Source organism: Liolophura sinensis, chromosome 1 (genome assembly GCF_032854445.1).
Source record: "Liolophura sinensis isolate JHLJ2023 chromosome 1, CUHK_Ljap_v2, whole genome shotgun sequence".
Classification (NCBI taxonomy): Eukaryota; Metazoa; Mollusca; class Polyplacophora; order Chitonida; family Chitonidae; genus Liolophura; species Liolophura sinensis.
Genome location: NC_088295.1, coordinates 15,761,291 through 15,786,292, shown reverse-complemented (window position 1 = coordinate 15,786,292; position 25,002 = coordinate 15,761,291). Strand labels below are relative to the sequence as shown.

General features: G+C 37.6%; 1 protein-coding gene across 2 annotated transcripts in view; it reads left to right on the top strand.

Moving 5' to 3' along the window:
- LOC135462085 (protein flightless-1 homolog) overlaps window positions 1–21,492 on the top strand; it is a 52,355-nt gene extending 30,863 nt beyond the window's left edge. For both annotated transcript variants that reach the window (XM_064739438.1, XM_064739437.1), the window contains 22 exons: window positions 5,260–5,336; window positions 5,515–5,591; window positions 6,345–6,427; window positions 7,013–7,063; window positions 7,434–7,546; window positions 8,076–8,261; window positions 8,571–8,627; window positions 9,512–9,627; window positions 10,151–10,280; window positions 10,823–10,907; window positions 12,942–13,029; window positions 13,696–13,809; window positions 14,340–14,448; window positions 14,739–14,822; window positions 15,638–15,734; window positions 15,853–16,030; window positions 16,329–16,545; window positions 17,109–17,146; window positions 17,360–17,483; window positions 17,784–17,873; window positions 19,264–19,470; window positions 19,683–21,492. In XM_064739438.1, coding sequence (XP_064595508.1) covers window positions 5,260–5,336; window positions 5,515–5,591; window positions 6,345–6,427; window positions 7,013–7,063; window positions 7,434–7,546; window positions 8,076–8,261; window positions 8,571–8,627; window positions 9,512–9,627; window positions 10,151–10,280; window positions 10,823–10,907; window positions 12,942–13,029; window positions 13,696–13,809; window positions 14,340–14,448; window positions 14,739–14,822; window positions 15,638–15,734; window positions 15,853–16,030; window positions 16,329–16,545; window positions 17,109–17,146; window positions 17,360–17,483; window positions 17,784–17,873; window positions 19,264–19,470; window positions 19,683–19,817 — 2,456 coding nt within the window. In that variant the 3' untranslated portion in view covers window positions 19,818–21,492. The remainder of the gene's footprint in view (window positions 1–5,259; window positions 5,337–5,514; window positions 5,592–6,344; window positions 6,428–7,012; window positions 7,064–7,433; window positions 7,547–8,075; window positions 8,262–8,570; window positions 8,628–9,511; window positions 9,628–10,150; window positions 10,281–10,822; window positions 10,908–12,941; window positions 13,030–13,695; window positions 13,810–14,339; window positions 14,449–14,738; window positions 14,823–15,637; window positions 15,735–15,852; window positions 16,031–16,328; window positions 16,546–17,108; window positions 17,147–17,359; window positions 17,484–17,783; window positions 17,874–19,263; window positions 19,471–19,682) is intronic.
- The last annotated feature ends 3,510 nt before the right edge of the window (window positions 21,493–25,002 follow it).

The following is a 25,002-nucleotide window of genomic DNA, read 5'->3' as shown; positions in this document are numbered from 1 at the left end:
TGAAACATGAGATTATCTTGTGTATACTATGCATTTCAAATGTTTATGCTATTGCTTTTAAGTACATATCTGTACCGTGTATCAGAATTCAAAATGACCCTGTACATGTACTTTCACATGTTTTGTTGTTTTGTTTCAATGTTAGATACCAGGCCTTGCTAGATTTTCCTGTCTTTTCTACTGCTGACTGAGCTGTATACGTTTCTTGTCTTCCACCATAACTGTGCTTATCTGTACCACACATTGGAGAAAGTTTGTCAGTAACTTGCCAAACGTCATTGGTTTACCCTAGGCACATCTGATTTGCTTCACCTATAAAACTGACCTCTGTCATATATGTGACAAATTTTTTAGTATTGCGTGAAGGAACAATCAAATAAATAAATCAGAACAAACTAAAGGAATTCCAATATGACTTATCCAGTCACTACGGTGTCACGTTACCTACTGATAGTAAGATAGACACACTTGCACAACATGAGCCATGTTTGGAATGACATTTAAGTAATGGTAAATTTATGTGGCCATGCCTAATTGTATTGGTCTTGTAACCGGGATATAGAGGAATTTGATAGCCATGAAGTGTGCTGTGATTGCAGAAAGAGCCAGGTACCATTGTAGAGATCAAGAAATGTTCCTGACACAAACAGGTTAATTAGATGTTTACATTAATAAACGATGCGTTCTTCAACCTGGTCAATGAATTTATAATATTTAATGATTATATGGAATGGAATACCTGTACTTGCAGGTCATTTGATCAAAGTAACCTTGGACCTGTTCCATGCTCCATGTCACTACAAGTGTTAATGGCATGTCTACCCACCTGTATACTTGTATATCATTGTACAATGACTACCTGGTTACACATGTAAACACCTAGCCAGGCATTGCAGTTGGGGAATGTCATTTTACTAATTCACAGACCTGATAGATTTATGATGTGACCCCATTTATTCTCACTTACTCCCCTTACAAAAGGGGACGACTTGTAACCCATGAGCACTAAAATACTCAGAGAGGGCAGGGTTATTTGTAGTTGATATGACCATTATATTTGCATATTCTCTCTTGGTGAATAGGTCTAGGTTAGAATAGATATCCTCCTTATAAATTGTCAGCTACTATTAAAAATATCTATAAAACATGTTGATCAAATGTGACCACGGCCAGTTTGAAAAGAGTGTTATGGCTCTCTTTCAGAAGAGTTAAAGTACTTTGAAGTGAAAATCACTGTGTACTTGTGTATAAATATGTTTTGAAATGAATATTATAGCAGAATTGATGCATACTCATACAAGATGCTGCTTTAATAATAGCAGTTGAGTAGATGTTTGTGAGTCGAGAGCTGTATATCGATACATACTGAAATGGTGTTAATGACTGAATCATTGGTAAAAGACTGTCCTATTTCCTCAACCTTTTTGCATATGAAAGAGCAACTTTCAGTGCAAATTATTCACATTTATAATTAGATTTTGGAGACAAAACTACATTTGTTGGTTGGCCAATTTCAGGGCTTTGCAAAAAGTATAATTTTATCAGTCTACACAGAATAATGCCTTCAGAATATGCTTCAATAAACACCTTGCAACATTTGAAAATATTGAAGAATTACAGTATCTAGTTTACTTTAATACCCAATGACCCCATGCCGTTGTAACCTGTATACTTGTGCCCTTCATACTTTGTTAAGTACATGTAATGATGAACAAGCTCCCACATACATGTATAAATAAATATGATGTGATATTGCATAGTACATACTTGAGCCAGAGGCAATGTGCTATTGTGTGTGCATGGAGTGCGCGTGTGTGTTTTTATCAGTGATTCAAGCAAATGACACAAGTAGATATGAAGAATGTTTAGCTTCAGCATGAAAAAGTTATGATGTTAAAAGTTTTAAATGCTACATCTAATTTGTATTTACACTGTCTTATAAAAAGTGTTTTATTTCTTATATCTTCATAGTATGTGTAACATCTGGTTGATAAAGTTTTGGATACACATGTATTATTCTTTATTCAGTTAAACCCATTATATTACTTTTCTTATCTTACTATATGATGAAGATTATTGTAGAAAAAATATGTTTCATGTGATTAGGTCTCTGAGGATGGGCACACTGTATATCTGTAGTTTGTAGTGCTGTGTATATATAGCGGTATAAAATGTTTTCTTCTGATGTGGAGAAGCAAGATAAGGGAAAGCAGAACTTCTATGTGTTTTGGAAATTGTATGTACATGTATATTGCAATTTATCTTCAATGTCCAACTGTTGAGTTCTTTTCAGTGAATTTGAATTGAAGGAACATGTTATTTGAAATGAACTTCACAGCTCGATGTAGAGAAGGTGTAACTGAACAGTTCTTCTTATGCATACATATTTACTAATATATTTATGTTGGCTGAGACATGCCAGAATGTAGAAATTGATTCCACCTGTTCACTATGATTTATCAGACCTCCAGCTGAGGATTGCTCCCATTCTTTTCTCTAAGCCCTGGCTTGTTGTATCAGACCTTTAAAGTGGAGCCTATTATTTGAGGTCTATGGCATTATGTATGCTCAGTCTTACTGACCTGCATGTTCTCAAGGGTGAAGTCATAGTCAGTAATAAATATGAAACATTACTTACATGTAGAGGTGTGCTGTATTTAACCTCGAGTTTGGTCGGTACATATGCGCTTTTTTATGATGATACTTTTCATGCCAGCATCCAGTGTCTCTGATAGGAATTAATCAATCTTCATAAACAAAACAAACTCTTAAGTGGCTCTATAAGGTGGCTGAATCTGTCAAAATCAAACAAGATGTGTCATTTGTAAAACGCTAAACTTTAAAAGTGAAATCAATATAACAGTATACTGGAAGATTGTATACTTATCATCATTATACACAAAACATGATATACGTCCATCTGAAGTATGTCTCGTTGCACGTGACTATAATTTATGCTATGAGAACAACCTGTACTGAATAATATTTGACATGAACATACCTGTCCATGTACATGTATGTACAAATATAGTAACCATCTATTAGTATATTATATATTAGCCTATATGATTTAAATATGCTTATGTGATAAATAAAATTGAACATTATTGTATCACTTCAAATATATTTGTTTAGCCATTTTCGGTAAAATTCTGGGACTGTGTGACATATTTTTTAATATTTTAAAATGCATATACTGATAATGGTTTTTACCCAAGGTACACTTGATGATTGACAGTGACTCAAGGAATGTGTTAAAAAGTCTTTTACTGATAAATGTTTCTGATTGCTGTTAAATTATTTTGTTAGTGTTATGTGATAGTAATGTTTTGGATTTCAAATTTGTCATTTGTAATCATGTAAATAAACGTATATATTTACAGAATTTAACCTTTGTTTTTACTGTTAGTATTTTAGCTTCTGCCAAGCCGACAGCCAGTGTACCAACAATGCAGAATTTCAGTACTAGAAGCTTGTATTAGGGAAACACCTACATAATATGATAAGTTCAATATGATGAATATGAGAAGCATTTGACAGTCAACACTATTGTCCCAGGTTTCCATCATGATGATATATACACACACATGTACACTGTAGGGGAGGCATACACTGTAACTAGCTCACACACTCTTCCCTTGTGTAATATTATGTTTAGGTGAAGAGTTTCCCTCATTTCACTTAATTGCCGATATATTGATTAAAACTTATTGATTTATACAGTTACTATATGTGCATGTACTTGTCTGTATGTTGACATGCTTTTAGCGCAGACTGACTGTGCCAGAATAAACCATTGGTATCTACATGTATGTATGTACAATATTGCAAGTAAATTTGTAGTGAAACTAGATGATTCCAAGGATTGACAGGACCATAGCAAATTCTGAGAGCTTTTGAATCATAGGACTGAGAATGTACAGTTGGATGTGATCAATCCAGTGTGATTGTAGGCTATAATACAGCAAAACATATTTTTTATGCTTTTTAAACATTTTTTCTTAAAATTTTATCTGCTGTTTTCTTGAACAGTAATTATCCAGCCAAAACCGTCAGTCTTTCTGTAATGTTGCTTTTTGTCTTTAGTAACAAAATCAGTAACCACAACCGACAGTGTTAATCTTTATAATGGGAATGTGATTCTATTCCACGCTTACTTATTTCCTTTTATTTGCACAATGCAGTAAGCTCTGTGGGAAGATAAACTTGGGGATCCAAGCAGCATTTGTTGCACTTTTAAGAAATGTTGGTTTTGAAACATATTCTCAAGTTGACATGAATATTTTCTTGTGATTTCTGGTTAAAAGAATGTAAATTATCAGGAAATGAATCATCCTCCAAAGATCTAAAATCTGAAAAATTGTATAACATGTACATGTAATTGTATGCCGTAATTATTCCATTCTTCTGTGAAAAGGTGAAGGATATTAATTTGGGTCTGTCTGTCTGTTGGTGTGTCAAGCTTTGGTTTCCATGCAAAATAACTGCTCCAGATATGGTCTGATTTTATACACTATTGTGTTTTGGCTTAAAAACCTCCTTGCAGTTGATATAGTTTTACATACATGTATTTAGTGATGAATATAAATGCTGTGAACTTGCTTACCTAACTGTTTTTTACAGTAAGTGTACAAGTAGTTTGCAGATCATTCCTTTCTCTACTAGACTAAGGGCTTTGTGTCTGAAGACTGCAGGGTAATCTGTTGAACCACGATTGTGTAATATGTATGGAAAACACACTTTTACAGCACTTTAGTGTGTTTGTCCTTCACACTCTGCAACGTCACATAAAGTGTGTGTGAAGACTTTTCTGTGTGATGCACTGTTAGGGGGTTTTCTTTTCGTCTGTGTGGGTGTGCACAATTATGTCATCAACATGTTTCCATATTTTCTGTCTTTTCTTCACTGTTTGGCTGGTTTGCTTTTTTTTTATTTCCTTGGTGATGTATTTCTATCCACATTTTTACACTTGCTATAAACAAGCACTTCTGCCTTGTTAAGATATTTTATATGTTATAGAAACTTATTTGAGATTTTCTCTATTAACATACAAGAGAATAATTGAAAGCGTCAGTGACAACAACTATCATGCTTTACGAAGTTTGGTGTATTCAGTGTACATGTATGTAATATTTACACTTGCATTGGAGCTAGAATATTTGCTGTGCTAAGAATTTTCTCTTTCTTTGTACATTTTGTAGATGTTCATATGTTTGCATGGACAGTATTAATCACAGCTATGTGTTGTTTTTGTTTTAGTTCATAAAGACCCCATAGCTAGAAAACTGAGACTGCGTCGCCGAAGAGATGGGCAAGAAAGTGAAAAAGTCTTAAAGGTTTGTGTTGAACTTACAACATACATACTGTAGAAAAAAGATGGCCTCTTGAAATTTTGCAGTGAAATGGAAGTTAAAACATCAATTAAAGGGTTAATTGAAATTTTTATTGTAAATTATATGCATAAGAATTACATTATTTTTCAGATTATTAAAATGATTTCTTTTCTGTTTTCAGGGTATGAGAGATGTGGCCAAAGACAAAGCTGCTGGTATTGCCACAGCCATAGAAGAAGAACAGAGAGAACCACTAAGGTAACATGTCTACGTATCCATGCCACCTGTGATTTGAAATTTCACATTTTTAAGGCACATAGAGATGTAACTTAAGTTTGTTTGAAAATTTATGCTTCATTTATTTTGTATATGATTTTTTGTTAAACCTACATTTAAAACTAAGGACAAATTCCAGGTAGACCAAGATCCTTGTTCATTCAGTACATGTATGCAGTTTTGGTACTTTTCGTAGTATAAGGTTCTTAGTATAAAGCCAGTTTTGATTCTAGTATTAAGCATAAATCACTGCCCTAAATATAAGATGTTGTAGTTGTGATAGATTTGTCTTAACAGAAAATGAATTAGATGTTCCAAATTTTAACTCCTAAAAACAAAGAATAAGTGTTAAATTGGATTTCAAATTTTCATTTGAGGACTGCCTCTGTGCTTATCTCAGCGTGTTATAAGTGTGCATTTACTGGGTGGGATGTTGCCTGATGTCTTTGATGTGAGATTCTGTTAAGAACAAATTAAACATATTAATATAGATCATAGGTCTAAATAGATCATATGACTAAAATAGTGATGAAAGAATGTAAGGTTGTCAGCAAACAAACAAACAAATAAATATAATCTTCGGTGGTGTGGGGGCTCTTTGTATTTGATTTATATATATATATGTAGCTTTAGCATATCTGACACTACAACAGTGAACACATGTAATGTCTGTACATGTATTAAGCAGGTGAGATAGTAACACTTTATAATATGTTCATATAATCTACCTCACAGACCAAAGAGATGGGATGAGAATCTGAACAAGCCAGAGCTAGATTACAGTGACATATTTGATGCAGCTGTTGGACAGATTCCAGGTAAAGTAGACTCAGGAGAGATAACTCAGATATGAGCGCTCATCTACTATCAAGGATTTACATTTCATTCTTGGCTTAATGTACATGATCATTTATGGCTTTATTGTTCACACACTAAGTACATGATGTATTTATTCACAAGCTTTCAGAAGTGACTTCTTCAGTCATCTCTTCCGAAGGCTTGTGAATAAGTCATCATGTACAAAGTGTACTTTGTCGTTTAATTCATCACTAGCATTGTGAAACCTATCCATACTTGTATCTTCTTGTTAATCCAAATAGCCCTGTGAAACTTCTTTAGATATACATGTGAATGCTTTGTCCTCAACCTTTACTTGTGTTTCCTGTGTTGTGTATAGATTGACATTTGTTGAGTGACCTGTTCTCCATGTACGTACATGTAGATGAAGCAGTTCTTTTTGTCAGTCATCACAACCAACATATGAATATATTCTATTCTGTAAAGTCGAGTGACTAAAACATCTAAATTGAATCATCCTTGTACTCTGTAAGATTAAAGCTCCAATGTTTGGTGGCTGTGTTGCTGTTTTCCTGCTAATAATATGTGCTTATTTTTTTAAACAGGCATTACTACCTGGGAAATTGAAAACTTTTTACCCATTATTGTGGATGACAGTAAGTTGTTTGACACGTCTGGACATCTGTGTGTTTGTACTCCCAAGTATCTGTAATTGCAGGCTGTGTTTGGCTGCAGCTTTCTGTCAGGAGGTTTATCAGGTACCTGTAATGGTCGCTGGTGTACACTAGGGTTTACAGTTTTCTCCATCCATAAACTGGTATCGCCATGGTATAAGTGAAAACCTCTTGAGCACAATAGTAAACTTCAGTGAAATAATATGTGGTGTACTGAGATATTTGAAATACCTGATGTGATGTATGTTATAATTGTGAGTTGTGCATAGAATTCAGATTGCACAGGCATTGATGCCAGGTACTTGGAACTTGAACATAAACCATTGCTATATTGGAGTTTTCTGTTTTGTAGGTTTTCTGGGGAAATTCTATGAAGCTGATTGTTACATCATACTGAACACATATATTGATGAGTCGAACAGTCTGAATTGGCAGATTTATTACTGGATAGGTGCAAAGGCTACGGTAAGTGGTGGATAGTGTGTTTAGGTCAGTGGATCAGTACCCTGTTTGACATGTAATGTAACAGTACAGAGGGTGCTGCTATAGTGTTGTGCCATTACATTGTATGTAATAACTTTGACATACAGGTTATATTCGTTATGTGGAATAGTTGAGATTTCTTCTTTGATGTATTTGAATTTCACATGTATATTTTAATGAAGTACCGTCAATGATAGTCTGTTTTGTTATTGGCATTGGGGTGGTTTTTTGGACAGTACTGTATTTCAAAAGCCTGTAGAATGGATACTATTCTTTAGTTTACACTGTGAGTCTAACATGCGTTTGTTCATCTGAGCACATTTCCAGATGACCGTAACATGTAGTGTATACTAATGATTGATAGATGCCATGTACCTGTTCACTGATGAAACCATCTTTGAAACACACGGACAAGCTTTGGTGTATACATTTGCAGAATATAATAACAGAAATAGCAGACTTGGTGGGATAAGCTTTTGCTAAAGTTGAATTAATTAAATGCTGACTTCAGCTGGATAAGAAGGCGTGTGCAGCCATACATGCTGTCAATCTGAGGAACCTACTGGGTGCAGAATCTCGTACCTCTAGACAGGAAATGAACGATGAAGACGATGAATTCCTCGACCTTTTCGATAACGAAGTTTCATACATCGAGGGAGGTAGAACATCAAGTGGGTTTTACACAGTAGAAGATACAGTAAGTTAGCAGTACCTGATGTTCAGCTGTAATAATTGTTAATTAATACAAGTTCATTCATGTGTATTTTTGCATTAAATGATAGACTTATTAAGATTGACACAAACACAAAGCTAAATGTAATATGTGTATGTTACTGGTCTTTTTTGATCAATGTATTTTGGTATTGAAGCTGGTAAAACTGCTTGTGTCTGGGTGGTTTTATCAGATGTTGTTAACATGCATACTAATTCCATTATCCATTTGAACATGTAATCACCACTGCTAATGTGCAAAATAATTACCTTGTGTGATTTCCTTTCTGAACAGGTTTATGATGCAAAGTTATACAGGGCAAGTGGCTCTCAACGTATTCACCTGGAACGGGTAAGTTGTTGCTGGAAACTCAGCTCAGCTAATCACACTGCGCTTTCAGTTTTAAATTTATAAATTATTTCAGTACAGTTTACTTCACACTTTACAAATCAATTTGAAATCTGTTTAATCATGTAAAAAATTTTAGGACAAAAATCATGTTGCAGTAAGGTATTTTAGTGCATCTGGATTTGTTTTGTTACACTTAAGTATGAAGTAACTATACCACAGACACTCTACATATGATGTTTTCTGTCTGCCTGTCAGTTCATGTGTACAGATGACAGTATCCTCGGCCTCAAAGGGCAGACTGTATGTGTATCATGTTTTCTGTCTGCCTGTCAGTTCATGTGTACAGTTGACAGTATCCTTGGCCTCAAAGGGCAGACTGTATGTGTATCATGTTTTCTGTCCGTCGGTCAGTCCATGTGTACAGTTGACAGTATCCTCGGCCTCACTGGGCAGACTGTATGTGTATCATGTTTTCTGTCTGCCTGTCAGTTCATGTGTACAGATGACAGTATCCTCGGCCTCAAAGGGCAGACTGTATGTGTATCATGTTTTTTGTCCGTCGGTCAGTCCATGTGTACAGTTGACAGTATCCTCGGCCTCACTGGGCAGACTGTATGTGTATCATGTTTTCTGTCTGCCTGTCAGTTCATGTGTACAGATGACAGTATCCTCGGCCTCAAAGGGCAGACTGTATGTGTATCATGTTTTCTGTCTGCCTGTCAGTTCATGTGTACAGTTGACAGTATCCTCGGCCTCACTGGGCAGACTGTATGTGTATCATGTTTTCTGTCTGCCTGTCAGTTCATGTGTACAGATGACAGTATCCTCAGCCGCACTGGACAGATGTTTGATGTGTCATCTTTTCTGTCGGTCTGTGTGTACAGGTGGCAGTATCCCCGTCTTCTCTGGATAGACGCTATGTGTTCTTCTTGGACGTGGGCATGAAGCTGTTTGTCTGGGTGGGAAAGATGTCCAAAGGTGTCACCAAAACAAAGACCAGGTAAGTCACAGCTGTGGACGTTATGTGGAAAAAGGAGTGTCATTAAAACAAAGACCAGGTAAATCATGGCTGTGGGTGTTGTGTGGATCAAAGGTGTCACCAAAACAAAGACCAGGTAAGTCATGGCTGTGGGTGTTGTGTGGATCAAAGGTGTCACCAAAACAAAGACCAGGTAAGTCATGGCTGTGGGTGCTATGTGGATTGTGATATCTGGGTAAACCAGCAAAGGTTGGTGGTTTACCTTGGCGTTCTGGTACCTATGTATTCCCCACGCTTAAAACTGACCTCCATCATATAAGAACATGTAAAACATTTTTGACTTATTTTGAACAAGAAAATAAATAAGTAAATTCAGTCACAGGTATTCTGTTTTTGTGGCTAGCATGTTTACTGATGAAATTAAGTAGAGCCATAAGTTACATTTAGGCCAAACTAGTGGTGTCTATTTTCTTTCCTGGGAAATGATTGACAAAAAATATGATATGACAAAATAGAAATCAACTTCGATTGTGGGTGTTTTTAGGTTACTGGCTGAGAAGGTGGACAAACATGAGAGGAAAGCTTGTGCAGAGATCACCACCATGTTACAGTACCAGGAGACGACAGACTTCTGGAAGGAGCTAGGAGGACCTCCAGATGACCTTGACATAAAGGTGAGAGGTCAGAAAGAGAGTAGTTGGTCATGGGCAGTGATTCTGTGCTAGTACAGAAAGTATCACTATTCCAGTGGTTGCAGATTAACAAGCCTTTTGTGTGGATTTCTGAATGATTCTTATACTGGCTTCCTCTTGGCTTATATATGGGAAGGTCTGACAGCAACCTGCGGATAGTTTGGGTTTTCGCCTTGCTCTGCCTGCTTTCCGCCATCATAAAGCTGGTCGCTGTTGCATAAATGAAATATTCTTTAGCATGGTGTAAATGTAAATCAAATAAACAAATATGTGTGAGTTATCTAAAGCATTAGCAAGTGTCCCACAGCCATAAACCTGACCATGCAGTGCTGTGTACATGATTTATTTATTTATTTGATTGGTGTTTTACGTTGTATTCAAGAATATTTCACTGATGTGACGGCGACCAGCATTATGGTGGGAGATTGCTGGCAGACCTTCCCACGACAGATGATTGATTTAGAGCATTAAATACTAATTTATTAAATCTATGCATAAAGAAGAGGTTTTGTCTTTTGTTTCAGGAAACTGTGCCTGACAACTTTGTGACAAGAGAGCCAAAGTTGTACAAAGTTGGCCTTGGTATGGGATACTTGGAACTACCACAAGGTACAAACTGTCTTTTTGATATGTACACACTGTATATTGTATACAGGTTGTTTTCAACTTTTTCATTTACCTGCATGTTGCATCAAATATTCTTCAACACAGCTCAAAGCACAATCCATTCAATAAGAAAACTAGAATGGATCTGCGAACAACAGATCCTAGGCCGGGATCCCGGATCGGATCAATGACATTTTCCCCTTCATGTCCTGTGGATGTTGACACAGATTGAAGATTTTCAGCACACATAGAGTACGTGTGTAGTGCTTTGCACTCAGTGATGTTCAGCTTTACAGCTGTAACGGTTTTCTCTCACCAGACCTCCAGATATGGTGGGATTAGCGCTTTTTCGCGTTTTGATCGCAATTTGCGGCAAAACTATACATCGCCGGAAAGAAATAAGTCCCGATTCATGATCAGGACGTCAAACTCCGTTGGGTAGCATGCTTACAATGTTCGTGCCTTCATCCTAGTTGCAAATGCATTTAAAATGCATCATATAACATGGGGACATCAATGTGCCAAATACAGCAAGTCGGCCTTTGGACAATATTTGAAGCACTGGAACTCCCACATTTATTGACATATTTCCATGGTTTTCTGAACGCCTACAGTACCCATATAGCCCTTTGTACTCAGTCATTTTCAGCTCCACAGCTGCAGCAGTTTTGTGTCACGTGACTTCCAAATATGGGCGAAAATTGCACTTTTTCGCACTTTCATAGCAATTGGCGACAAAACTGTGCGTCGGAGAAAGGAAAAAACCACCAGATTCATCATCAGAACATCCAACTACGCCTAGCAGCCTACTTAAAACCTTGAAATTGACAACATTTTCATCGCCTGACAAATTGGCTAAGCTGGGATCGAACTCTGACATGACTGACAGGCGTCAGCGGTAAGAGAAAAGAAAGAAAGAAGAAAAATCAAAGTTTGTACTTTCATGTCTCAATCCATGACCTGCCACGAACAGACTCACTGCTCTACTAATATCTAGGCCGTTGTCAGAAAGTCAACACCTGAACCACGGCACATGGCGATGTCTGTTAATCACCCTGGCCTGGTTAGCGTATGGTAAAGAAGACAAGGCCTGCGCAAAACAAAGCTAACTTTTACAGGTCCACGTCGTTTGCTGTTGTACTTAGAATTCTACACCATCTAATAGAGTACTGTATAGCTGAATGTCATCCTACAACCGTTTTGGGAGATCACGGACAGTGTAGCAGAAAGCATCAGGTCAAATACTATAAACCCAGTCCAGTCCCCATCTAACTCCATGTTAAAGCAATAGGATTCCCATCTTTTTCTAAACAAAAAATGGTGTTGTCATTTAAACGCTTCTGGCGAGAAAACTATTGATCGTAGCTCAAATCCGTTGGCGAATGCTCAAAAGAGCATGTCTTGGGCTACAATTTGGTGCAGGTTGCATATTTCTAGCTCCCATAGTTCTCGAGTTACAGGTCATTGAAATTATGTAACTTTTTTTTAGTTTTTTGCTTATATCTCAAAAAGTTACATAGATATGCAAAAAATAAATTCGGAAATCAGCAGCTCAAGATACATCAGAATACGTTGAGAACAATTGACATTTCAGAACTTTTTGTGACGTCACAATTTCGACCAATGGCAAGCTTCCAGAGTTTTGACCGAAAGTCAAGCATTTCTGCAAACTTTTTGTAACTCGTGACCTTCTAGCTGCATGTCAAATTTGAAAACAATCCGTTCTGTGGTTCTTGAGAATCACATTTTTAAAGGTTTTACACAAAATTCAATATGGTGGCCGAACCACGTGACATAGAAAAAAAAATGGAGAATTTGTCCTGAGATATTCACCGCCAGAATATATGAGCAAAATTTGAGACTTATATGTTGAACGGTGTAGGAGTTTCCCTGCTGACAAAGTCGGTGAAAAAAAAATAATAATTATAATAATAAGAAGAAAAAACAGAACGATTACAATAGGGATCCCATTCTTCCAATATACCAATATATAGTGGTTTATTTGGTGTTTATTTTTTTTTTGTTTTTTTTTTTCAGTTGAAGTTCCAAAGGGAAAGTTAACTCAGTCACTGTTGGATACCAAAAGTGTTTACATTCTTGATTGCTTTTCTGATATATTTGTCTGGTAAGTGCAGTCTTTATCAACGATACATTATGAGTATATTTTTGTGTAAAGCACAATGGCATGAGAGAGGTTTTCCATTGTTGATGCTATGCGTGCATATTAATTACAGCAGATTGCAACATATACAACTTTCTGTATGTAATAGAATCAATTTTAGGACACAAGTAAATGTTGCAGGTGATTTCTCAAGTACTACTTGTATTGACCTCAAGGTTTGCATACATGTACATTGTACGTGTAAAGCACATCTGACACAAGGGACATGTTCTGTTGTTGATGCACTGTGTGTATATTAATTACAGTGAATTACAAAATTCACGACTTATTGTCTTTTGTATTGGAAAGAATGTAAAGATAAATGTCAGTGGTTTGATCAGAAAATGTACTGGATTTATTGAGCTTAGGGTTAGTAAAGCTCAGTGACACAATAGGGGAATGATCCACTGTTGATGCCCTGCAAATGTGTTCATTATCGTAAATAGCTAAATTTATGGCTGTCACATCTCTTTCATTTGTTAGAATCCATGTTAAGGTAAATGGTTTAATTTATTCTGTATTGAGCTGACGTTTACATCTATATGCCTCCTACAGTTATCCTGGTTATTGTAAGATGTACAGTAAGTTTTACCCAGGCGGTCATGTACTACTCCACTTGGTTGTTAACAGGATTGGGAAGAAGTCGATGCGTCTGGTAAGGGCAGCAGCACTCAAGCTGTCACAGGAGCTGTTAGGAATGATTGACAGGCCCAGCTTTACCTCTGTCACACGATGCCTGGAAGGGTGAGGATACAGTAGCATCCTAAAATAGGGGTATCTCTATCACCTTCTGTAGGTGATGTCAACTCAGTGTTTAACATAACCAATTACATGTAGTTTCACCATTTGAGGAGTCAAATCTATTGTGCTAGAAATCTTCTGTTTTCAATTGCATTGCATGTTTATACTGTTAGCTTCAAACTTGCTTGCCAAGAGAACAGACGCTGTACTTTGTATTTTACTTTTATGGAGGATTATCGTCATTCCACAGCAGGTTTTGTGACTTTTTTGACATGTGAATCAAAGGAAACCATCTTGTATGGGTTGAGAGCTACCAATCAAGATGTATGTCAAAACTGCTAACCTCAGTCTGGTACAGGAAACTTGGTGTAGTGGTCACAAATTGAGTAGACATTTTAACATTTTGGTCATATTTTTCTTAAGAGTCAAAAAATCGTTTGATTTCCTTAACCCTTGCTGAGAAGAGTCTATTTTGTTGATTGTAAATCATTTGATGACATGAAACATTGTTACTTCTTTACTGGTGTGTACAGGACAGAGTGTCAGGTGTTCAAGACAAAGTTCTTCGGCTGGGACGATGTGATTGCTGTGGACTTTACCAGGACAGCGGAGTCTGTGTCCAGAAGAGGCGCTGATATGAAGGTAAGGCTAACACGTATACAAAATAAAACATTTGTACCCAAATTACAGGTTAACAATAAAACCTATGAAATGACTGGTGAGAATATGTGAGAACTACTTAAACACATTTGTCAACTCAGTGTTAATAAAAGCTCCCTCCCTCACCACTTGGGAGCGTGTTTTGCAAATCTCACAGTCATTGCTATTTTAATCCTGATTTTCATTGTGTGCATTGTAAACTTCAATGGTTCATGTTGATGGGAAATATCTGTAAAATCGCTAAACACATGTACCGGAATTATACTCCACAGGTGATCATGGAACGTGACAAGATGAAGACTGACTTATCTGCACTTTTCATGCCTAGACAGCCTGCCATGTCAGCCGAAGAAGCTGTAAGTACACACAGTTCATGGTTTTTAGCTAAAGCCACCTTTAAAAAAATTTGAGCTAATTTAGTTAAGAAATAATTTGGGGATTCACTTACGTAGTACAGATAGGTTAGCTGAGAAGCCTGTGAATATATTGTGGCAGTCATTTTAGGTAGGTAGTAATGAGAAGTGACTCTCTTCACCATGAAATCTTTAATACAGGTGGATGTGAGAATACAGTACATGTATATGCATGCTCTTTCATACAGTATAACAATGTGATGAAGACACTTTGCTCTTCTCACAGTTTTTAATACCCTTCTTTCTGTCCTCTGCTTTACCTTCTTGACGAAGTTTTCATTAAAATATTCCTCCTTATTCACCACGTCTTGTTTGTTTTATGTTGTTGGCCATTTCTTTAGTATTTTGTTTTTTTCAAATCTTTGTCCTGTGAAAGTTTATTTCTTTGACAAGTGTCCACTTCGGGACCGGTAGATCCAGGATCAATCCTTGATCGAGTCACACTTAAGACTTTAAAAGAGGAAGTTGTAACTTCCTCGCTTGGCGTTCAGCATGAAGGGGATAGTGCAACAACTGGTTGACCCGTATCAGTATAATAGCTCGGGCGGGGCTGCTTACTTGCGTTCGGTAAGTCGTCACTAGATAAAAGAGCGGTGGAAATCCGTCCTGCGACAAGGAGGCACATTACATTCACCCTAAGGATTCCTTCGTCGTCATCGTGACTGAAAAATTGTTGAGTACGACGTTAAACCCCAAGCACTCGCTCACTCACTCTTTGACAAGTCTTAGCCATGTGCGTCATTATTTTCTGGCTACAGGATCAACTGGTGGAGGAATGGAATGAAGACCTGGATGGGATGGAAGCTTTTGTTCTGGAGGGCAGAAAGTTTGTCCGTCTTCCAGACGAAGAATTAGGTATTTTCTTTTATAGCATTCCTGTAAATTACAAGTATTTTACTCAGCTTTGCCTATATTGGCACTTGTCTGTTGTACCACTACCTGTTATCATAGGGGTTGTTGTTGTTGTACACAGGTCAGTTCCACAGTGAGGACTGCTATGTGTTTCTGTGTCGGTACTGGGTGGTCCCAGAGTTACCTGAAGGTGAGGAGGAGGATGAAGATGACCCCCCAGAGGACGAAATCAAGTGTACAGTGTACTTCTGGCAGGGGCGCAACGCCAGCAACATGGGATGGCTCACTTTTACATTCAGGTAAGTGTATAGACATGGCTTAACAGTTAGCTAATGGCAGCATTCAAATGCCTGCAGTTTCAAACATCGTGAAATACGTTCTGTATAAAATAGACTGCTGGAGTGTTGCTGTTGTTGTGAATAGATGAATTCAGAATTTTTGTTGTTGTTGCAGTTGATGTTTAGCTTTTTAGTGTTCCAACTGATTAATGAATCTTCAAACATTCATGTAAGTCAGTGAAGTTTTTAGCAGACAAAAGGGAGAAAAGCTGACTTAAAGTTTGATTTAATTCAGATAAATAATGATTATGTTTTGCAGTTTACAAAAGAAGTTTGAATCTTTGTTTGGAGATAAATTGGAAGTTGTTCGCATGCACCAGCAGCAGGAAAACCTGAAGTTTTTGTCTCACTTCAAGCGAAAGTTTGTGGTGTTTGATGGTAAACGTGTGAAGCCAGGGGAGCCAGCTGAGAAGCCGCAGGTGTCACTCTTCCAGCTGCGTGCTAATGGCAGTCCTATAGCCACAAGATGCGTACAGGTAATGTTATTTTGTTGTTAATAATATAACATTTTGTCTTATGAGAATTGTTAAGTATGACATTAAAACCCCAGCATACATATGTATTATCTTAATAAATATGAGGAAATTCAGTTAGCATAGGACCAATCTTCCTTGATCCCATTGCACAAAAACCCAAGCTGGCGCCCACATGTGCTTCTTTGATTTTAAAATCTACAGGCTAAGACTGTTAACTAACCTGAGGAAAAACAAATTTGCAGTACATTTATATTAAGAATCTTGAGATCATAGGATCCCAGCTTCAGCTTTAAGTCAGGTGGTTTGTGTGGTACTTGGCCAGGCACTGTGGTTTCCCTCAGTTGTTTCCCATAAACATGACCATTGTTACAAATGTATAAGTGTATACTCTTGAATATGTCATAAAACAACCAATTATGTTAGCAAATGATTAAATAAATACACTTATGTACTGTCATGAGAGGAAAGTGTGCGCTTTCTAAATTTCTCTTTCCGTGGTAGAAGGCAAAACATTTTGTAGTTAACATGGTAAATGTGAAATGTGGTGTCATATTGTGTTCCAGATTCAGGTTAGTGCCAGCAAGCTGAACTCCTGTTTCTGGTAAGTTGCTTTAATTTAAGTAAATTTTAACATGGTAGAATTTAGGAGGCTTTTTATGTACAATGTAGATCATCACATAGAATCCTACAATCTTCAGCAAAAATAACTGGATTTTAGTGCCCAGAACAGTTAAAATCATTTTATAATATTACAGGAAATGTACACTGGTGCAAAGAAATTTAATGCATATAAATTTTGTTTTTTTCATTCCAGCTACATCCTCCATGTTCCTTTTGATACAGCTGACCTACAAGGCATAGTGTATGTGTGGATAGGCCGGAAGGCTGAGCACAGCGAGGCTACAATAGCAGAGGAAATAGCCTATGACATATATGGGGTAAGAGTTGTCAGTCAGAAATGCATGGGCAATAAAGCAGTGGGTTACAGGGGTTGGCACGTCAGCGTGGCCAGCAATAACGTCAGGAATAATCCAGTGGCCTCAGGCTGACTTTCTCTCGACGTATGTAAAGGCTGCAGCAACCTGCAGATAGTTGTGGGTTTCCTCCGATCATAATAGACCTTACCGTTAAACTATCTATGCTTCTGATGTTTAAATATTTTCCCATGTGGCATCGTTTGTTAACAAACAGGTTTAATTTCTGCTGTGTTTCATATTCATTGTATGATTGTATTACAGCAAAACCACACAATACAGATGATCAATGAGGGGGAGGAGCCCGAGAACTTCTTCTGGGTTGGTATTGGTGGTCGCAAGAAGTATGACAAGGTAAGTATGGAGCTAGGTAATGATGTCTGTTGACATCAATACATGTACATGTAAATTCATGTCTATTTCTAAGCTACATATCCATATTCAGCATGAAAGTAGGTACATGTACACTGTTATCAGTTGGGGGCCTCCATGGCTGAGGTGGTTAGCATGGCAGCGCAATGCGTTGACCTAGGAGCCTCTCACCAATGCAGTCACTGTGAGTTCAAGCCCAACTCCTGTTGGCTTCTTCTCCGGTCACGTGGGAAGGTGTGGCAGCAATGGCGGATGGTCATAGGTTTCATAAATAAATAAATAAAGTTCTCAGGATCATTTGTGTATCAATAAACATATGATTTCAAGTTGTTTATGTTTTGTTTATGGGTTTTTTTTTTCAGTTTCGACAGTAATGTTTTGGTGTTCACTATACTTGTGTGAAAAAATATCATGGGTTTAATAGGCAGCAACAGCAAAGTAGATTATTGTAGGATTAATGTAGGATTTAGATAGATGTCTGTCTTAATCCCAGACTTAGATAAAATATTAGGAAGTGTCATGCAGAGACCAGGAAGAAAAGCCCACATGGGCTTACTGTCAAACGGTGACACTTTGTCAAAATTGAACAACAATAGGCATGTGTGTATTGGAGTAGGTAAATAATACTCACAACTGTCAAACTTTAATAACTGACATACACTGTATGGTTTTAAAAATTGCAAATAGTAGGAATAAATTAATCTCTCAAAACTGGCTGCTGGAGCTAAATTGACCGTTTCTTTGTAAATCTCTCTTCTGTACAATTGCCTGGATGGCAGTTTAATTAGGAACTGAGCAAGTCTGTATATGTAGGCTGATCTTGAAAACTTCGTGAACACACCAGTCAGATTAACCAGCCACTTCAGGTTACTTGTTGAGCTTGGCCTACATTTCCGTTCACGACAAGCGCGCACTACTGCGCGTGCTTTATTCACAAGAAAGTTGTGTTGGTTTGTGAAATGTATATGAAGATTTGGCCATTTTACTATAAAATATCTGTCGCATGGTTCTACATGACATAGTATAAAGATAGATCAAAATTAGTGTGCCGATCGTCGACACCAGTGGGAGATTTTGATCTCGTACTCCTATGCCTTCCGACAATGATCCTACGCGCCTCAGCAGGTCTCTAAAACAGCCCAGTAGAGAGTTTGGCCCGCGCCAGTGGAGCGTTATTCAGTAACTCCGAGTGCAATACGAATGGTAAACAAATGACGTTTGAGCTGTACTGTAACAGTTCAGGATGGAAGAAAGTTGAACACTTTGTAATGTGATATGGAGATACAGATTTTGATTGCTTTCTAAATGTACAGATGGTGTGTGTCAATCAATACATGTAGTTTAATCCTGTGTTGTTGTTGTTTGGCATCAGGACGCAGACTTCATGGAAAATGCCCGTCTCTTCCGCTGCTCTAATGAGAAAGGTTATTTTGCTGTTTCGGAGAAGTGTGCTGATTTCTGTCAGGACGATTTGGCAGATGATGATGTCATGATCCTAGATAACGGGGAGCAGGTGTTCCTCTGGGTCGGGAAGAAAACTAGCGATGTGGAGATTAAACTGGCCTTTAAAAGTGCGCAGGTGAGTCAAGGGGGAATAACTCCAAAGAACCAAAACCCAGCTGACATGCCACATGTGTAACCATATTTGTAATGAAAGGTTATCTGTGCAAAAACATTTTGGAAATGTCCCATAGCTATGCCACAGTAAAGAATTGCTACCTTCAGATGTGCTTGTGAATTGTGAGGGTGAAATGTTAACTCGGCTTACCTTTCTCCTCATTTGTATTACAGGTATACATCCAGAACGTGAGAAGTAAACAGCCAAACAAGCCCAGGAAACTTCTCCTGGCCATGAAACACAAGGAACATCCGAAGTTCATCAAGTGTTTCCATGGCTGGGGGAAGCACAGAGAGGCACCAGTCTGAATCTACCATAGGTCATTGGTAGAGTTTTCCAGTACACTGGGTTTGTGTATGCCAATACATCTGTTACTGTTACATGTATTCATGATTCCTTCCTCTTGAATTTATACAGATCCCTCACATAGAGACATCATATACTTATTCTGTGTGACGTGTTACGTGGATGGATTTGTATACAGGCTATGATTATACACATATAATTGTCTGCATTATTTTGACCCTTGGAGTGGAAAAGTGTCAATAGCTTGCAAAAGAATGTTGGTTTACCCCCAGGCAATTCTGTTCCAATGTCCAGAGTCTTACATTAAGTGCTATCATCTGGGTAATAATGAGTTTGGCACATGTTGTGCATGCTCTGCTACCTGTTTTAGCATTGCAATCATATTGTTTAAGGTATAAGGTACATATGTACGTATTCATAACCTGTTGACAAATTTTCTTTATAGAAATGCTATGTATATCAAAAGTCTTTTGAAATAATAAATGTCTGACTAATATGTCGGTAATATGAATTGAGAAAGTTTCAGTTGTGACGAGTAATAATAAGAAAACTGTATTTGTCACAGGCACAAGAATGTATAAACATTGTTTATTGGCCTTCCTGATGAGTTCAGAAAAGGTTTCATAAGCTTAATGTCTTTTTGAGCATTTCTGCTAAAATGAACAAATTTATTAAACAAGTGTCAACATGCTTCCAGCAATTTCTGCCAGGGTTTTAGATCAGTATATTAAAATTTGATCAGAATCAAGAGCCAAACTTTACTACACTGGTCATGTTGATGGGACATGAAATTCTCAGCTATTGCTTTATACATGGATGGTGCTGGACACCATGTCATTGTATACAAGTACATGTAGTTTGTAAATAATTTATCATGCTGGATTCCTCTCCAGCCGTAAGTGGAAAGGTCTGGCAGCAACCTGCGGATGGTCGTGGGTTTCCTCCGAGCCCTGCCCAGTTTTCCTCCCACCATAATGCTGGCCGCCGAATAAGTGAAATATTCTTGAATACAGAATAAAACACCAGTCAACTAAATAAATAAATAAATAATTTACCTAAAGCTATGTGTACCAGGTACACTGGTAAACAACATTGTATAGGAAGCTGTATATACCTTAATGTAAAATGTGTTTATCTCAGTGACTGCTTTTGCATTTATATCTGCATTTTGTGTGATAAAGCGGAAAGTGGCATGAGCTTACATGTGCATGTATGTCAGAGTGGGTTCTGTGACTTTTGTATTCACACAAAAATAATAAGCTGTGATGTAGCCGATGTTTTGTATTTACCAAGTATGTATAGGACTAGTGTTAGGAAGTGATTGATGAGGCTTGGCTTTACACCTGATTTCTGGAGGATAAATCATTCATAATTTTCACTTGTACTTTGTATAGTGATAGGTGTGTCATACGTTTTATCATGAAGCATTCACTTGTAGCATCCCTCATACTTTCTTGGTGAAACTAGACTTGTTGTGTAATCATATTAAGTTTGTGTTCCCGCGAAATCTTTACGCAAAATGTGTGCTGTCTATATATTTTTGTACTTTTCTGTTCTATTTATTTCTTGTGTAAATTGTGATGACCTTATAGGATATAATCACTTTGTCATCAATCATAATACCAACATTGTCTCATTCTCATTGTAAGAAGTAAATATGTATCACTCCTCTTCCTATATCAAGGTGTTGAATGTTTTTCTGTTATGTGACAACTTCTACATCTGTGTCATGGTAGATGTAGGTCTAAAGGTATATATGCATCTTGCAGTGTACCCTATTTCGTGTAATTTTTGGGACATCTGGTGTGCTTTTTTTAGCCAGTATATATGTAATCGTAGCAGGAATATGTAGTTTCCTTTTTCTCACATGGTTAGTCCGTTTAATGAACAAAATACTCATATCTTCAAAAAGCTGGGAAAGAAATGTAATATTCTGCTTTCAGCACTACTATTATTTGTCCCAAAAATGCAAAAACTTAGGGAACATGTATGCCTACTGGCTCCAGGTTGTGTTGCTTCTATCTTTCGATTGTACTGAATTGTGTTTGACCCTAACATTAAAAACAAAAGCAAATTCACAAAAGTTGCAACTTCCTGCTCAGAGTTTCATGTGGCCTTGTACCCACAGATGTGCCCGCTTCGATGGTGAGTGATCCAGGGTCAATCCTGGGTCGGGTTATACCTAAGACTCTAAAAAGAGGAAGTTGCAATTTCCTCTCTTTGCGTTCAGCATTAAGGGGATAGTGCAATGTCTGGTTGACTGGTATCAGTATAATGGCTGGGGTGAGCCAGCTTACTTGCCTTCAGAAAGTTGTCTCAGTGAAGCAGCACTAGATAAAGGAGTGGTGAAAATCTGTCCTGCAACAAGGAGGCACATTACATGCACTCTAAGGATTCCTTCGTCGTCGTATGACTGAAAAAAAGGTTAAGTACGACCTTAAACCCAAAGCACTCACTCGCTTACAGAGGTGCGTTGTCATATGTGATTCTACATTTTACATGACCATATAACTAGAAGGGACAGTTAGTATATGTACATGTAGCTAAGATGCTTGTGTTTCAATCGCTATGACACACAGGGTGCAAGCTAAATCACAGCCTCAAACAGGGAATCCCAAGATGTCACTGGTCTTTGATCGGGTTGACAATATGAAGCTGACAATCCAGACATTTATTGGTGATCTTTTGTGAGGTTTGTTGGAGATCACATACCTCCCACCAATATAGTACAAACCTTTACCTCACTTTTCGGATGAACAATCCGTCACAAATGGGGAAAAGTCCCAGGGTACTTGCCAAGGGCTGGTGGTTTATGGAGCCTACTCCAGTACCATGTGGTTTCCTCGAACCATAAAACAGACTGCCGTCGTATGAATGAAAACTTGTGAGTATTTTGTTAACGACCAATCAATAAAACAAATCTGCAAAAATTTCTCTAGCCCCTCAGCATCACTACCATTTACCTAACAAGGCCTACCTACCTTTTACCTACCTTACCATAGGCTCTTATAATTAATTTATACAAGTGAAAAGTGGCTGGTTTGGTTGCCTTTCTCTGCAATATCATAACGCTTTTCTGGATAAAAGTTGATACTAAAGGCAGCAAGTGTTGTAAACAGGTTGTACTATTAATGGAGCAATATGAATGTGAGAATACACCTGTATGCATGTTACACAAATCCACCCAACAGTTGAGAACATTTATTAAAAATTGTGTAGTAATAAAAAGTCATTTACATAATCAAATACCACATCAACAAATACAAATACTTTGTACAAAAGGAAAACAACAAGCGTAAACTGCATAACTCAGGATGATAAATAGCTTACAAAAGCTATTATTTTTTTTTATTTTAATTAATTTTTTTTCTTTTACAAGGAGCTTGAGACTATTACGTTTATTAATTTATCGATGATATAAGGACATGAACTCCCTTGAGACTCACTGAACTTTCTAATGCCACGATCATGACTGTTCTCTATCTGAGTCTACATGTATGTTGTACTGAATCAACCATTTCACGCTGGACACAACATACCATCTTCTTGGTGAGATGTCTCAGATAGGTGCACCTCATTGGTGTACAGTTTGCATGGCGCCATTTGTTGAATGGGTGGGTCCTTGGATTCATATCGTCCTCGATAGGATCATAGGAATGAACTGAGAATCTTTATCAAGATAAAGATCGTGTTTGTTGCATCCCAGGCTGGATGGGAGACTTAAAACTTGTCTTTTTCACACTGGTCCCAAGCTGCTACTCTGCTACTCTTTGTCTGTGATTTTGCAGAGCAATGGACAGACACTACAGACTGGAAAAGACGCCTAAATTACATTTCAGCTTGGGGCGTGCTTTTCTCTGTCAGATATGTGTGGGTTCGACAGCTGGACAACAAACCCAGGACTCTTCAGTTGTATACCATTTTGCCATGAACTGAATTCGTTACACCAGTAACTGTTCCCGCCATCTAACCTGTTGAATTTGTTAAATTTCATTGTAATACCCGTAATAAACCATCAACAGGGATACAATCTCTATGCCAGTGATGCATCTGGATACACCAATGATTCCAGTAAAAACAAACTCGTATTCCAGCCGGAGTGGATTGAGTTTTGTCAGTTTGAGGTGTTTGAGGTTTGTTCATATCGGACTGGTATTAATTCTTGACAGCTAATAACATAGGCAATAATAATCAAAATATGTTCACGAAAAAAAAACAAATGTCAGCACGATTGCTTACATGTACGTAGGTGTTTCTCTGTATCACCAACGAGTGGTCAATCACAGGTCTTGTTGTTCTGACACATACAAATGATGTTAGTAACTATTATAATTCCACAGCATACGTAACCGCTGCATATGTACTTAGCAGTTTAATAACTATGCGCTATTTACGTTCACGTGCAGCAATCAGGGATTAAGCATATACACATGGACAATTTGAGTACGTGACTATAAAAGTGCAAACTATTAATAGTGTGTTTAAATTATACATTTTTACAACATACCGACAAATTCATAGTCATGAGATTATTATCTTACGATAATTAATGAACAATGTACAATTTTAACATGAAAAAAACAAAATGACAGCGAAGAGACCAATATTTAGAAGGACATGCATCCCTGATATAATTGAGAGGTGGGCACGGCCCTTCAGCATGATTCGTCAACAAGAAAATATCTGTCATAAAATATAAACTTTCGATCATGGCAAAAAGAGAAACAATGTAAACAATATGAGAGGCACAAAAATGCGAATGGTACTTTCCTGGAAATTCCATTGGATCTTTGGAGGGAGGCGGTGTTGTTGAACAGCCATAACATATGTTAAGTTTTTCTGCTTTGGCAAAAGATGAATTTGGTACTCAAATCTGCAAGCCAACAATCTCTACTCTTTGTGATGTTGTATTCAGCTGAATTATTGAAATGATGGCTGAGGATATTCCCTGGTATACAGGGCAGATGAGATACCTGCAGTGGTAACAATCCACGAGGCGCACTACAGGCCTCCACCTCCTACATGTTTCAATATACACCGTCTGTTCTTTGATACCAAAAATGTGTGAGGGAAAACAGGACAGCAGTAGTAACAGTCCGAGACTCCCGATATTCATTTCCGGCGCTCTTCGGGGTGTGTCCATTGATACCAACGGTCTGGTTTTGCTCTTCAAAATTCTCTAGTGGC